This window comes from Convolutriloba macropyga, chromosome 1 (assembly GCF_964194025.1).
Source record: "Convolutriloba macropyga chromosome 1, txConMacr16.3, whole genome shotgun sequence".
In the NCBI taxonomy this organism is placed as follows: domain Eukaryota; kingdom Metazoa; phylum Xenacoelomorpha; order Acoela; family Convolutidae; genus Convolutriloba; species Convolutriloba macropyga.
In genome coordinates this window covers 45,461,505-45,475,181 of record NC_134468.1, presented here as the reverse complement: position 1 = coordinate 45,475,181, position 13,677 = coordinate 45,461,505, and the positions used below count along the sequence as shown (strand labels likewise).

The 13,677-nt window shown below is 34.5% G+C and overlaps 2 protein-coding genes across 8 annotated transcripts in view; both read right to left on the bottom strand.

Moving 5' to 3' along the window:
* The window catches only part of LOC142339618 (ADP-ribosylation factor-like protein 5B), a 463,878-nt gene that overhangs the window by 423,592 nt on the left and 26,609 nt on the right, over positions 1 to 13,677 (bottom strand). Inside the window, exon 1 of one of the 2 annotated variants that reach the window (XM_075389807.1) lies at positions 10,714 to 10,725. The exons of the other annotated variant lie outside the window; for it this stretch is intronic. The gene's annotated coding sequence lies outside the window, so the exon portion shown is untranslated. Of the gene's footprint in view, positions 1 to 10,713; positions 10,726 to 13,677 lie in introns of those variants that run through there. 2 annotated transcript variants of the gene reach the window in all.
* LOC142339586 (uncharacterized) lies at positions 4,393 to 12,145 on the bottom strand. 6 transcript variants are annotated; one of them, XM_075389730.1, is made up of 4 exons: positions 11,957 to 12,145; positions 11,804 to 11,843; positions 5,523 to 5,743; positions 4,393 to 4,772 (listed from the first exon to the last, which is right to left on the bottom strand). In XM_075389730.1, the coding sequence occupies exons 1-4, from the start codon at positions 12,020 to 12,022 to the stop codon at positions 4,560 to 4,562; spliced, it is 540 nt and encodes a 179-aa protein (XP_075245845.1). In that variant the 5' UTR covers positions 12,023 to 12,145; the 3' UTR covers positions 4,393 to 4,559. The 6 variants fall into 6 exon arrangements, with proteins under 6 accessions (XP_075245845.1, XP_075245854.1, XP_075245888.1 ...); XM_075389773.1 differs by having other exon boundaries at positions 4,397 to 4,772; positions 12,001 to 12,141; XM_075389748.1 differs by having other exon boundaries at positions 4,438 to 4,772; positions 5,529 to 5,743.

Below are 13,677 nucleotides of genomic sequence, written 5' to 3'. Positions count from 1 at the left end.
ATTTTCGTAATCTTCTTCCAATCTTTTACTAACAATTAAAATCTCCTCCAGAAAAGAATAGGTATTCTTTAAACCAATAAGAGTTTAGTCCATGGCTCTTTGAAATTCTGCCCGCACATCTGCAATTCCGTAAAACCTAGTTTGAAATCTATAGGTACCCTTCATATTGCCGCCGATCATATTAAAATCACAATAATTAGCTGTATTCAAATATTAGTTCAATTGACTCTACGGGTACTTTAGATCTAACGTAGAGAATTAGGTCGTGTTTTGCGACGCGGGAGCAATAGTTTATTGAGATATGAATTTGATTATGCTTTTGATGTTAGCATTTGATATTTATTTCTGTTAATGGCTTCTTTTAATAGTTTTCAATCGAGTGCCAGTTTCATTGACTGGTCTTTTTTATCAGTCATAAATATTGGAGAAAAAAATTTTTTTTTATGGGCAATTAGTCAGTTGTATTTTTTTGTTTTTTAGCTGGTAATTTTTGAGTTCATTGTTAACTTTATCTTGTAAAATAATGGATAGGCGTCTATCTTCTGATATCTGAGTAGAAAGTTTTCGTAAAATTTTGACTTTACCACCTGATTTTTTGAACGTCCAATACGAGAGATTAAGTTAAGAAATGTGAGCGCAATGTCTCTTTTGAATTTCGATTATGGGGAAATAGTGTTGACTTGATTACTTGAAGACGAGGAAGATTGTGTTACTGCTAGTCCTAAAAGATGGAACAGATCCCGACCAATTAATGATTTCAGACCGTCTGTGACGACCAGGAATGTAGCCGAACTTCTAGTCCAGCCGTTGCTCGATACTGGATTTTGTACTTTACCTTCAATGTGAATTGGTTCATTTAAAAAATTTCGGAGCTGCAGATTTGGATTATCGCAAACCCAGAACGCATGTGAAATGCTTTCGACCACTTGCGACGCGAGTGACCAATTTAGAATGCTGCACGCACTACCGAAGTCCACAAGCAGTTTTGTTGAGATTTTGCCGATTTTTATCGGCATGTTCTAAGGTTCTATTTTGCAATATCGTTTGGAATGAGTGCTACCATTTTGTACTTCCCGCTACTGTAGTCAGATTTGTAGAGTTTTGAAGATTGAAAAATGATTACCGGATCGTCAGGGTGTGAGTCTTCGTCCACCGTATTTACAGTTCCTTTCTTAGGGTTTTGGGGCTTCGAATTTTTTTTGCTTTCGTTAAAGTTTAGCAAAGTGATTTAGCAAACCGCAGTTATTACAACTTTTGCTTTTAGCGATGAACTTATCTCGACCAGTTCCCGCCACAATTCGAACAATAGAGTAGTGGGCAATTGCCTTGTTTTTTGGAAGTTGTTTGAGATTGACCAGTTCAATTATCGTGAATTAGAGGGAAATTGATGAATGTCTTTTTATGTTGTTATACTTGATGTTGATTTTTCATCCCCAGTTCCATATTTATTGCCAACTCCAACACTTGTCTCGATTAAAATGCTTGCGTGACGTGTTCTTTTGGAATCTCCAGATCATTCAGATTGGCGATGAACACATCACGTATCAGGGTTTTCTCGTTATTTTTGAAGTCACAATTTTCCGCTAGTTGTTTGAGTTATCCATAGAATGTTTGATGGTTTCACCTCGGAGTTGTTTGTGATCAAGAAAACACGACGACCAGAAGTTATGTTTCGGGGTCGTATGAAAGCAGCCTCTACAATATTCCAGAGTTCAGCTATGGACAACGTATCGATCGCTATATGTGGATTTTTGCAATTCAGGATCCTTCTTCCTTCCACCCAAAACTCATATAGAGTAGAGAGAGACTGTTTTCCGGTCAGCGAGTGGCCAAGGTTTATCCCCGCACATGATGTTGATTTCAATCAGCCTTTGACGTTTATTCTGCCAATTCCTCTTCTGTTGCGCATTACGAGCAATTTGTTCTCTCTCGGGTTGAGCAGAAGAAACAGAAATTGTCTCTTCAAAGATTGAATCCAACGGAAGATTGGAGAGGGTCCACCTCTCTTGTTTCGGGCCGAGGAGAGTATTGAGGATGATATTTTCTTTTGCAGGAAGTTCCAGTTTGTATTGGAGTCTCCACTTCACCCATCGCAGAGGTGGATCAATTGTCGGTTTGTCCCACAATGCGTCAATCCCGAGCGGTGTCCGCTTGTTCGCTGACTACGCCATGTCGTACTTTATTATATTTGTGTAGTCGTTCGCGGCGCCAAATCAGAACTTAGTTCTATCACTAAACTTGCGGTGCGCGTTCGGGAGGAAAGAAGAGCAACTGAAATTGAATTGAATAGTATGAAAGTATAACTCAAGTGCTTATCAACAAAGCGTGAACGCATGATCAGGCATGTCTAATCATCAGGCGGGAAAAATAATTGAATGAATGAAGAACAATTCGTGACAAGAAATTTGAACGAAAAGAATAATAAAAAATGAAGGGCGAATTGAAATGAAATAAATGAATAATTCATCTGAATTTTACTGCACCAAAACAAATAAAATGAATGTTCATACTCAGGTATCACAGGTAGAAAAGTCCAGATGTTCTCTTTTATGTTTTTTATTCAAAACTTCCATTTAGATTTATTTTGAAGATATAAAATAACAAAAAAACTTCCTAACTCTGTAGACTTCAGTGTATCGATTATCGAAAAGAGCAATTTTTTATAAAGCGCTGGACATTTACCAATTCATGCGCACCAAAAGTGTTTCAAATTGCCATAATTTTTCAATTAATAGCAAGAAACTTATAAAAGAAAAGTCTGGCGATATTACTCTCCATTCCAGGACCTGTATCTCAAAGCCTGTATTTACTGGTTTGGCGGGAATAGTTTTCTAATGCTATTAAATTATTTTCTTTTATTTTCAAAATTTTGTGCAAAGTTTTCTTTTTTCGTTTTTTTCCTATCTACACCATGGGAATCAAAAATAGAGTTGCGAAGTCTATTTTCAGAAAACCATAGGTACTTTGCACAACCATAGGTACTTTGCACAACCATAGTTACACCTAAATTGGACATAATTAGTAGCAAGATGCTCCTATGATACACTGATAAGGTACTGGGCCGACGATATTCAATTGGAGTACAATGTTTCAGCACTGATATGCTAAGAGACTAGGGTCCGAGATGCAACCGGTAATTGAATAGTAGCGCACTTTACAAAAAAGCTAGTTTGTGTGTAATTACCTCACGGCCCAATTAGTTCAGTGGTTACGACTTGCTACTCAATCTAGATATTTAAAAAGCCCACGCGGAAGATCGAATTCAAAAAAGATGACATAACCTATCTTACAATTTTGAAGTTCTTTATTTTGCAAAAAATGCGAAACCCCTATTACGAAAAATAAGATACAAAGGATTTCTCCTAATTTTGTTCATTTATGTATCTAATTTTCGAGCGAATTTTACTGAGGCGGAAATTTTGGGGTATATCTCTGCGGTGTAATGCTCTAGAACATCACAAAAGTTACTATTTGCCTAAGTTAGAGATAAGTCATATTGTGCAGTTAAAAAAATTTAATTTTTTTAATCAAAAATTCTACAATTTTCTAATCCTCTTAAGTTATTCTTTACATTTGATACATTAAGTTTGATTTATTCAAATTGCACTTTCTTCAATTTTCTTCAAACATTATAAAGTAATTGAAATCAACAATGTTTAAACTGAGATTTATGAAACGATAATTGGTTTTTTTTCAGTTTAGAGATTTTAATAATTTGCGTCAAATTATTCAAAATGAATGAAATCAAATGAAAAGAGCGCAAAAGTGCTAATAGTTTTCCGTAAAATGAATCTTTTATCAAACTTTCAATTTTTTATCTGGGAACACAAAAGTGCCTTTTGTTGCAATTAAGTTAAATTTTCAAAAGTGAAACAGTGACATGGCTTTGAAAAAAATTGAATGTTTTGGTACCATTTGGAACTCTATCAAAGTTGTTTTCTTTTCCCTAGTCGTTCGAGAAAGTTGCAAATCACTGTTTTAATGATCCTTGGTTTGCACAGATACACTTTTTCTTCTTCGCATGAAAACAGTCTATATAAAGACAGAAAGACATTGTTTCACATCTCAAAAAAATAGATTGGTGCGTGGAAGATACTTTGAAAAAAAAACGAGTTAAAAATGAAGAAAAAATCTGAACATCGGATAAATTGCGAAAAATTCTGTGAACATTATCCAGTATAAACAACTAGTGTAAATAACCTTTGATGAAGCATATAGCGATTCTGGTCTTGTGATAAACAATTCCCACGTTTGAGAATTAGTTTTCAATTCAATTTATGCACAGGCTGCTGCAAACAATAGAAAATTTGCAAGAGAAATCATAAATAACATCAAGAACCATAATCAATATATACTGTTTAATTTTAATACCCTGACTACTTTGTCATGATTTCAATCAAACTAGTTTAAGAGAATCGCCTTGATCAATCCTTAAACAAAACAAATCTTTCAAGTACCTTTCTTTGAATTCGAATGACCAGTTTCTTTGAATTTGTGAATTAATACGTAATTATAATTATAATACGCCAGAGGCTCTGCAAATCCAACATCGTAGATGCTCATTGGCAAGCACACTCGCAAAACTTTTGGACACAAGTACCCCCAATGTTACAATTCCAGTCATTTGGAACAGGAAGATACCTCAGTACACTGCACATACTCTCACATTGTCTGTTGTCACTGCAACTGATCTTGTTCCATGTGTCTTCACCCTTCATCGCTCTTTCCTTTTGTGCTTCTTCAATTGTGTCTTTTGATTGCTCAAGATCTCCCTGAAATAAATTGAGTTTCCCATGTCCTGGTGTGCGTTAATGATCATACAACTAAAAACGCGCAGAGGCTGGAAGCAAAGTGCGTTTTTGATTACATGAAGAAATGCTAAAGTTTGCCTACATGAACGATGTAGTCAAAGTCTACCTCAAAGCCGAATTGATGGCCAATTGGTTAGTCTATAAAAATAGTCAACAATGAGCAAAAAGACAAGAGACAAAAGAAGCGCTGAGAAGGAATTGATTGGGCTCAACAATGGTCCCATACCTAACTTTCAGAGTAAATCAGTACTGAATCAGAACGTTTTTTTTTTCAGAAATAATAAGTTCTAATTCAGATTTTGTTTATATCGCATTTGAATCTTTTCACATCTGATATGCTCAATTTTAGACTCTGATTCAGAGTTTGCTTCAGACTCCGATATTTATTAGATCCAGACACTGATTCAAACTTAGTATTCTGATTCAGAGACTGGCTCAGACTCCGAATCAGAAAAAGTCAGTGCTTTCTTCAAGTTCCCATCTTCATTGCACATTATCTCCCTTTTAAGACGTTCAACTACTTGCTTTCGTATAATTTGGCTTGAAATGAGCGGAATCCTTAATTATGGACCGCCTCTTCAAAACAAATTTGAAAATTTTTGTATCATTATTTCAAGAACCCCGCTCAATTCTTAATTTTTTCCACCCTGCCAACTGTGAGACAAAAGCCATCTTCAGTTTTTAAAAACCAAAATTACGAAATGGTTTTACCATGACCTTGGTGCAATCCGGTCCATCGTTTCTGCCACGTTGCAAGAGGAATCTTGAGACCAGAGAAGCTCTTTGCAAATTATGATGATACTGTAAAATTGGGCTCATTGATTCCCTCGTGCCATCAAAAGTTATTCTTCTGGTTCTAACGGTTGTAGTCGTACATAGCAATAAAAATGTGAAAATAAACAAAATACTGATGTTAGCAATTTTTGCGACAGCTTAAAAGGAAAGAAACCCGCTATACAACACACCCGGCTCAAAGTTTTACAAGAAAAGCGAATTAATGTGGAAATAAATATGCGTCTCTGCAAAGAGCTAGCATCTTATAGCGGTGAAGTAAAAACGGTGATTTTATATTAAAAACGATTGGTGATCATATTGGTGAAATCATTTTTCACCGCTTTCACTATAATTCTGACAAAAGTGAACGCCTTTACCCGTCTGAAACCATGTCTTTATTGATTGACGGCAGTTTCCAGGATTTCTGGCATAATTTTGATAACAATTGATTGACTTGGGAAGTTAGCCTTCCGTAAATGAAGTAAACGGCTTCGTAAAAATGACCCGAATTATTACAATTTGAGGTGACAATTATAACATTTTTTACAGATTTATTGATTGCTGCTTGAAGTTAACTTTTGTTCAGCTTGCCCTCACTTTCCAGTAGAGATTTCTTATTGTCCAAAAGATTTAACAGTTAATCAATTTTATTGGCGAATTTTCTACATCTTTAATAATAAGTGGCGCAGAATGTGTAACTGTTTCGAAGCAGCTTAATTAGTTAGGTAGTGTTGCAAAGACTTTTCACCGTAGCTAAATACGTGTATGCGAAAGGTGACGTTTTGAGAATATTATACGAAACAATTGCATAGCTGGGAAGATATGATATCATTCGTGGTATCAGAATTTTATATATACTGTTTATAAAAAGTTGAATACAAACCTATTCGCTAATTTCTGCATATTTTACTAATATATTTTAAAAATATGTTTGGAACAGTTACGTTTTGGCTAAAATTGACGTGTGTTAGAATACAGGGAGATACGGGGAGAACGTATAATTGGTTTGTTGCTAATTCAATTGAAGGGCTTTTTTGATCTTTTTTAGTTTTTGCTTCTTCGAATGTGTATTGCTCTATCTGTTGCAAAGGTAGTCAGTCTGCGAAGAAAAACGATATCGAATGGCCTCTGCAAAACACTGTGAAGACCTCAACACTTGTGGAGAATCAATTTTACTATTGTCATTTTCTGAATCCAATGAGCTTCCGGTGAAAAGAAATTGGATTTTCTGATGAAGCCCGATCAAGAAGTCGTTGTCTATTAGTTTGTGTCTATCAGAGTTCATTCAAACATGCATTAGACGTGCTTAATCTAAGATACAGGTTTGAAAAACCCCCTCAATCAAAGGGCCAAGTAGTTATAACAAAGTAAAAACAATTTTTAAAATCCAGTTCACAAGTTTCTTTATATCCTTTAATCATTGTCGAAAACTAACAAAATTTTATTTTTTTAAAACAGTTTGAAAAATTCGGTTTTTCAAAATGTAACAAACTGATAGGATAACAATCGTGCAATTCCGCTTCGTTTGAAAATTTGATCAACAGAGCGTAACATCAGAACCCAACGATCAATCTTCTAGTTTCATGCTTTCATACCAAATCTCCCCTTGATTTTGATTGAGACATTCGAACTATACAGCATTTTTTTAAAAAAAAAGAGGTTTTTCTACGAATTTCATATGAATTTTTCCTTTCGTTGATACTAATCAACTTCCAATCAACTTCCAATAAATATCAATCATATAAAGAAAATAGATAAAAATGATTTTGAATAAACTGTTTCGATTTAAAGATTGATATGAGTACCAAGTTAAATCAAAGTCATGAAAAAACGCGGCTAATGCTGAAATTTTTAATGTATCACCAAACAATCGGGCAAAATTGGGCAAAAATATTCAATTTACTATGAGAGAATCTTTGCAAGCGGCAGTCCTTCACTTAAGACAAAACCGAAAAAGATATCACTTTGATTATCACAATGAGATCAACTTTGCTTATATTGCGTGACTAATATCCGAAAAAGTAAACTTCAATAAATGTTGCGTCATTGTAGAAATGGAATTTCTAACTTAAGCTATCTTAAGAAATTTAAGAAAACTTAAGAAATTATGGCAAAGTACTAACCTTGGGTTATTTCTCAGAAGTTTCGAATTAAATTAGATCGAAAGAATAATGGCTAAGTAAATTAGGACTTTAGAGGCGGTTTATTCAACAAATATTGATTTTGATAAGTACTGACAATTTTGACTTTGTCTGAACTGAACGGATTCATAACCTTTGATGAAACTTAAGATTTCTCAGCTCAAATTAGAGGTTACTTACTAAATTGGGGATGAACTTGTTTTAACCATGGGATTTTTTGGGACTTTTCGCATGAGATTAATTTATAAAAAGAAATCGGACTTGATTATATCTCTTTTATTTACTTTTGCGGAGTATATATACCGCTTGATTTTTGTACTTTCTTAGAGCTTCTTTTTGAATATAAGTGAATTCTCTCCTTTCTGTTGGTAAGACAGAGAGTTCTTAGCTAGATTTCGGCGTGTTTTTGTTATAGTTTTCTTAGTAGGCATAAAAACTAGAAGTTAACTGGTGTAAGTTAACTTTTGCTAAGTATAGAAGTGTGCCCGTTTTCCTTTATAGGTTAGTTTGGGCAGAAAGTCTTTAAGAGAATTAAAGTCGCCTAGAGGGCTAACTTAGAGAAAAACTAAACTTAGGAATTATTTTCAAAACTTGTTGGAATTTAGAGGCTAAGGCCCCGAACCACCTTAGCTGAATTTTAAATTCTACATTAGCGACCACAGAGGGATTATCGGAATTTGAAGTATGATTTAAAGCTCATGATTTAAGGAAAATGTGAAAGTTGTCTATATGTGATAATGTGAAAGTTCTAAGCATATAAATAAGGCTTTAAAAAAATTGCGATCTTTAATTACCTTGCTTCGCTGTACTAGAACCAAAGTGACTTCAACTTCACTGAGAAATGTCATCACAAGAGGAACTTGGTCTCAAACAAAAAGTTGGCGAGAGTATCACAAAGTGGGTGGACAGGGTTTACCAAAAATGCTATCGAGAAAATCTAGGAAAAACGGACCAAGAGTTGGATCGTCTGGCCCACTGGATTTTCATCAGCGGGCTACAAGTGGAGAGCCTGAGGATTGAACTTCGTAAAGAGCCATTTGTGGGGTATACTGTTATGGTGGGCTTAGCTATTGACCTGGGAATCAGTAGTGCAACACAGCCTCAGCCGGTAACAATGCGGGACAATGATGATGATGCTTGGAGCACTACTGCGACGATTGGGGAACAAAATACCAGAGATGCCGGCACACAAACGGAGATGGAGGTTCTCGAAGCAGCATTCAGTCCCGAATTTCACTTCCGTTTAATTCAATTGGTCCTCTCTGGGCAACAGAAAATGAGATGGGCTCTTGAACACTTGATGCAGGGACAACAGGCAATTGTTGGAGGCCAACAAGTTCAAACGAGGTCCCGGGTAGTATGCCAGCGGTGTGGTCAAGAAGGCCACTACAGTCGGGGATGCGCAAGATAGAAACGATTCGTGTGCATTGTTGTCTCTCCTCGAAAGCATCAAAACAAAAGAACTTCCAACTGTTTGTGAATACTCAGACCAAGGACTAACTAAACCTTTTATAAGTTCTTTTTCTATAAATTTGTTTTAGATTTCTATTTACTGATGTAAATCGTTTAACTATGTAATTAAAACTATTCAGGAGAATAGTTAAGTCCGAGTGGGTGGTGTAGAAATGGAATTTCTAACTTAAGCTATCTTAAGAAATTTAAGAAAACTTAAGAAATTATGGCAAAGTACTAACCTTGGGTTATTTCTCAGAAGATTCGAATTAAATTAGATCAAAATAATAATGGCTAAGTAAATTAGGACTTTAGAGGCGGTTTATTCAATAAATATTGATTTTGATAAGTACTGACAATTTTGACTTTGTCTGAACTGAACGGATTCATAACATTTGATGAAACTTAAGATTTCTCAGCTCAAATTAGAGGTTACTTACTAAATTGGGGATGAACTTGTTTTAACCATGGGATTTTTTGGGACTTTTCGCATGAGATTAATTTATAAAAAGAAATCGGACTTGATTATATCTCTTTTATTTACTTTTGCGGAGTATATATACCGCATGATTTTTGTACTTTCTTAGAGCTTCTTTTGAATATAAGTGAATTCTCTCCTTTCTGTTGGTAAGACAGAGAGTTCTTAGCTAGATTTCGGCGTGTTTTTGTTATAGTTTTCTTAGTAGGCATAAAAACTAGAAGTTAACTGGTGTAGGTTAACTTTTGCTAAGTATAGAAGTGTGCCCGTTTTCCTTTATAAGTTAGTTTGGGCAGAAGGTCTTTAAGAGAATTAAAGTCGCCTATAGGGCTAACTTAGAGAAAAACTAAACTTAGGAATTATTTTCAAAACTTGTTGGAATTTAGAGGCTAAGGCCTCGAACCACTTTAGCTGAATTTTAAATTCTACAGTCATGTGAAACCCAATTTGAGCATTCAGTTAGCCTAAAACGTTATTGCCCTAATTTTATAGGTAATTTTCTGCGACTAAATTTAAAGTACTAACTGTTTTTATGAAGAGTGCCCGGGTTGAAGTTTCTTTGATTTCATACAAGGATCATATATGATTTCATACTGTCCATACTTGATTTCTTAGTACGATCCTTGTATGAAACCAAAGAAATCATATATGATCCTTGTATGATTACCAAGAAATCATATATGATCCTAGTACGAATACAAAGAATCATACATCTTTTTTTTGAAAACCTTTAACCATTTATGTTTTTTTGTTTATATTCGGTTGGGCATCACCTATATGATACCGCGACATCACATAGTGATCCGCCAAAAGACCCTAACGTACAATATCAATTGCAAGTGGGGCACAAAATAAAAGAGTAAGTCCAAACAGATAACAAAATTTTTGACATACTCTGAGGCCAGTTTATACATATAAATGCTCATTTATAAAAAAATTAATCAAGAACAAAATTTGAATATCACGTCAAATTCGTTTTCTGAATACGTTTAAACCACAAATTTATTCTTTTAGCGCACACAAAGAATCAAATGTGGATTGCAAATGCGATATAATAATTTAATAAGTTCTCTGACTACATTATACGAGAACTTGTGGCACCAGTCAATGTATTATGTGTCATATATGACCTTGTATGATATCCAAAAAATTTTTTCAACTTCAATAGAAAATAAAAATTATACAGTTTTTAGTCTTTGAATTTTTTTTGTATTATCCCTGTATGATTTCTAGGAAATCATATATGGTCCTTGTATGTTTACCAAGAAATCATACAAATCGTACATGACCTAGTATGATTACTGAGAATCATATATGACCTAGTACGAAATCAAAGAAAATTGTATGATCGTTGACCCGGGTGCTATGGATAAATCCAAAACGGCTAATTGTCTTCTTAATCAAATATTCGCATCAGGAGGGATATTTCTGAAATGAATCACCAATTAAGCTTTCCTTGATATCGGTAATTAGATAAACTACCCGTGGGAATGGGGTAAAATTAAGCAAATTGGAAGTAAGTTTTTTTTTAGTGTAATCAGTTTCCACACACGCTTACAACTCTAATCTTATAACATAGGCCGTGAAAATACGTGGCAAAGTCGAGTACGTATACTCATTTTTCGCACATAGGCAACGTAATGTGATATTAACTGTGATACAAAACTACTATGACATGCGCAAATAACCCAATTAATTGTTTTGATTTTGTTCTGGAAAAGATAACTTGCAGGAATGGAACAAACGTTGAAAACTAAATTCGAAGCTTAGTTGAAGCCTGAGGTTTTCTTTTTATAACTGAGTGGTTTAGGCTATCTCCAGTGGGATTTTTTATCATCAAGCAAAAATATGTATTGCTGCACTTTTTCAATTGCTGGATTTTTGTTACTTTTCAGGTTATACAGAAAATCCGTAATCACATTAATATCCATCCTTGCCAGGATTTTTTTGATAAAAGAATCTAGGGCTGCATTGTCTCAATTATTACTTCATTACAAGTTTGTCACTCCCGAAATGATACTACTTTCAGAGAAAATGGCAACAACTTACAGACCAACTAAAAGTAAATCTAGTCCGCTGTTGCAATGTAATAAGATGCAAATGTGATAAACTCCAGCTAAGTATACTAAAAAATGTTAGCGAGTTTCTTTTTTCCATCGAAGAGTAGTAATTAAAATAACTGAGGTACTTCAGTAGTCAGTTTCGGATGGTTATCTGCTGAGACTCTTGCAAGACATTTGAATGATCATAACTTCAGTGACTTGACTTTCGAGATTGCGCAAGATTGTGTCACAGATAACCGTCCAAGTTCGAGTTAGGTTGTTGCAAAGAAAGTAACTGGTACCAATTGTAGAGTAAATATCCATGGTGAAGTTCTATTGTTTTGTCATCAATTAGTAGCATGCACAAAGAGCTAGTGGCTGTAACATTAAGCTTTGCCCTATAAGGAGCCTTGATCTTTTCAAAATAATATGGTTGGGATCTCAGCCAAAGCTATGGCTTGAATTGAGTTGAATGAATGGTCATAAATAAAGTTCAGTAGATGAGAGGTTGACATTGGTTACACAACACAGCGACTTATGAAAAATTAAAACGTATTGTCTCAAAAACTTCATAAATACAGATTCATGAGAAAACTTTCACAAAAAAATATAAAGAAAATTAATGAAGAAGAAAAATGGAATTTTAGAGAAATGCAGCGTCATTAGCCATTGAATTTGGAACTTACAACTGAATTATTTTTTTAGTTTATGTCAGATTCTGACATATACACATTTGCTTTCTTCTTTAATGAAAGCTGAGGCAGATATTTCACCGTTGAATAACTTCCCGGGAAAAGGATTTCCCTCCTAAATTACCGGAATAAAGAGAGGAAAGAGTGTAAATAAAATGTTGCACCTCTATTTCTGTTCTTACCAAGGGTAGAATGAGTGCAATTTTTTAAATGAGACCAGATAAGTGTCAGAAAACGATGGTGAAATTAAAAGCGGAAATTTTTTTACACTCTTGGCAATTACATATTAACATCAATTTTACACTCTTGGCAACCATTATTTCCGATTAATTGTACACCCTGGGCAATAAAACTTTACGTTAAACCCCTCCAGTCTTATTTTAAAATTACACTCTTTAAATTACACTCTTTAGACCTCGGCATTTGAAAAGCCTCAAATATTTTAGCAGGGGAGGTGGAGGTTAGCGGCTACACTTTCTACAATTGCACAGTTTCTACATTTAGTCGAGAAAAGGGTTTTTAATGGGCATTTTGGGTCAATCACAGTAGTGCCATATGTCCAAAAAAATACAATTCAAATTTCCAGTCGGGCAAGCTTTTTCATAACTCATGCAAAATTACTTTCAAAAGTCTGCTTTTTTACATTTCAGATATGATTTTCTTGTAATGACTAAAATGACACGGTCCAGTTTCCTAAATTTAGTCGAGAAAAAATTTGTTGTGGTCAATTGTGGTCAATTAAGGTAGTATCATATGTCAGAAAAAAATCAATAACTGAGATTAGGTCAATTTACCAGTCAAACATGATTTCTTCTTAATTTGAGGAAAATTATTTTAATAGGGTTGTTTTTGTGCCCGTCTGGGATATTTTTTTCTTTTTTACTTCTCCGCAAACCAGAGCAGCACCAGCGCAACACCAAATATCAGTGCACGAGATCAATGCAACCTAAAATACAGCCAGAATAGTCCAAAAAGATTTAGGATTTTTTTTATTTCCCCGGATCAATTGATTTTCTACATTAAACTTCTTTGCTACATTAATGGATGGATTTAAAGCGTAGTTTGACTGAAATGGCTTTTTCTTCATTAGCCTACAATGTAGAATTTATTTTTCTCATTCAAACAGTGATTTCTCATTTATGATAACAAAACAGACTTTGCGCCATTAGTTGCTCCTCAAACCTAGGGCTATAGTTGCTGACTGCTTTATATATTTGAGAGCAATAAAAATTCTCAAAGACAAACTAGTCGAGAAAATCATATACATAAAAAATTTTACTCCTCGAA

Excerpts from the sequence above, each read along its gene's own strand:
- LOC142339586 (XM_075389730.1), bottom strand. The coding sequence starts at position 12,022 with ATGGATATTTACTCTACAATTGGTACCAGTTACTTTCTTTGCAACAAC. Across the intron at positions 11,844-11,956 it reads ACCTAACTCGAACTTGGACG|TACCTCAGTTATTTTAATTA; the intron begins GTTATCTGTGAC and ends TGACTACTGAAG. Across the intron at positions 5,744-11,803 it reads CTACTCTTCGATGGAAAAAA|CTGTCGCAAAAATTGCTAAC; the intron begins GAAACTCGCTAA and ends TTTCCTTTTAAG.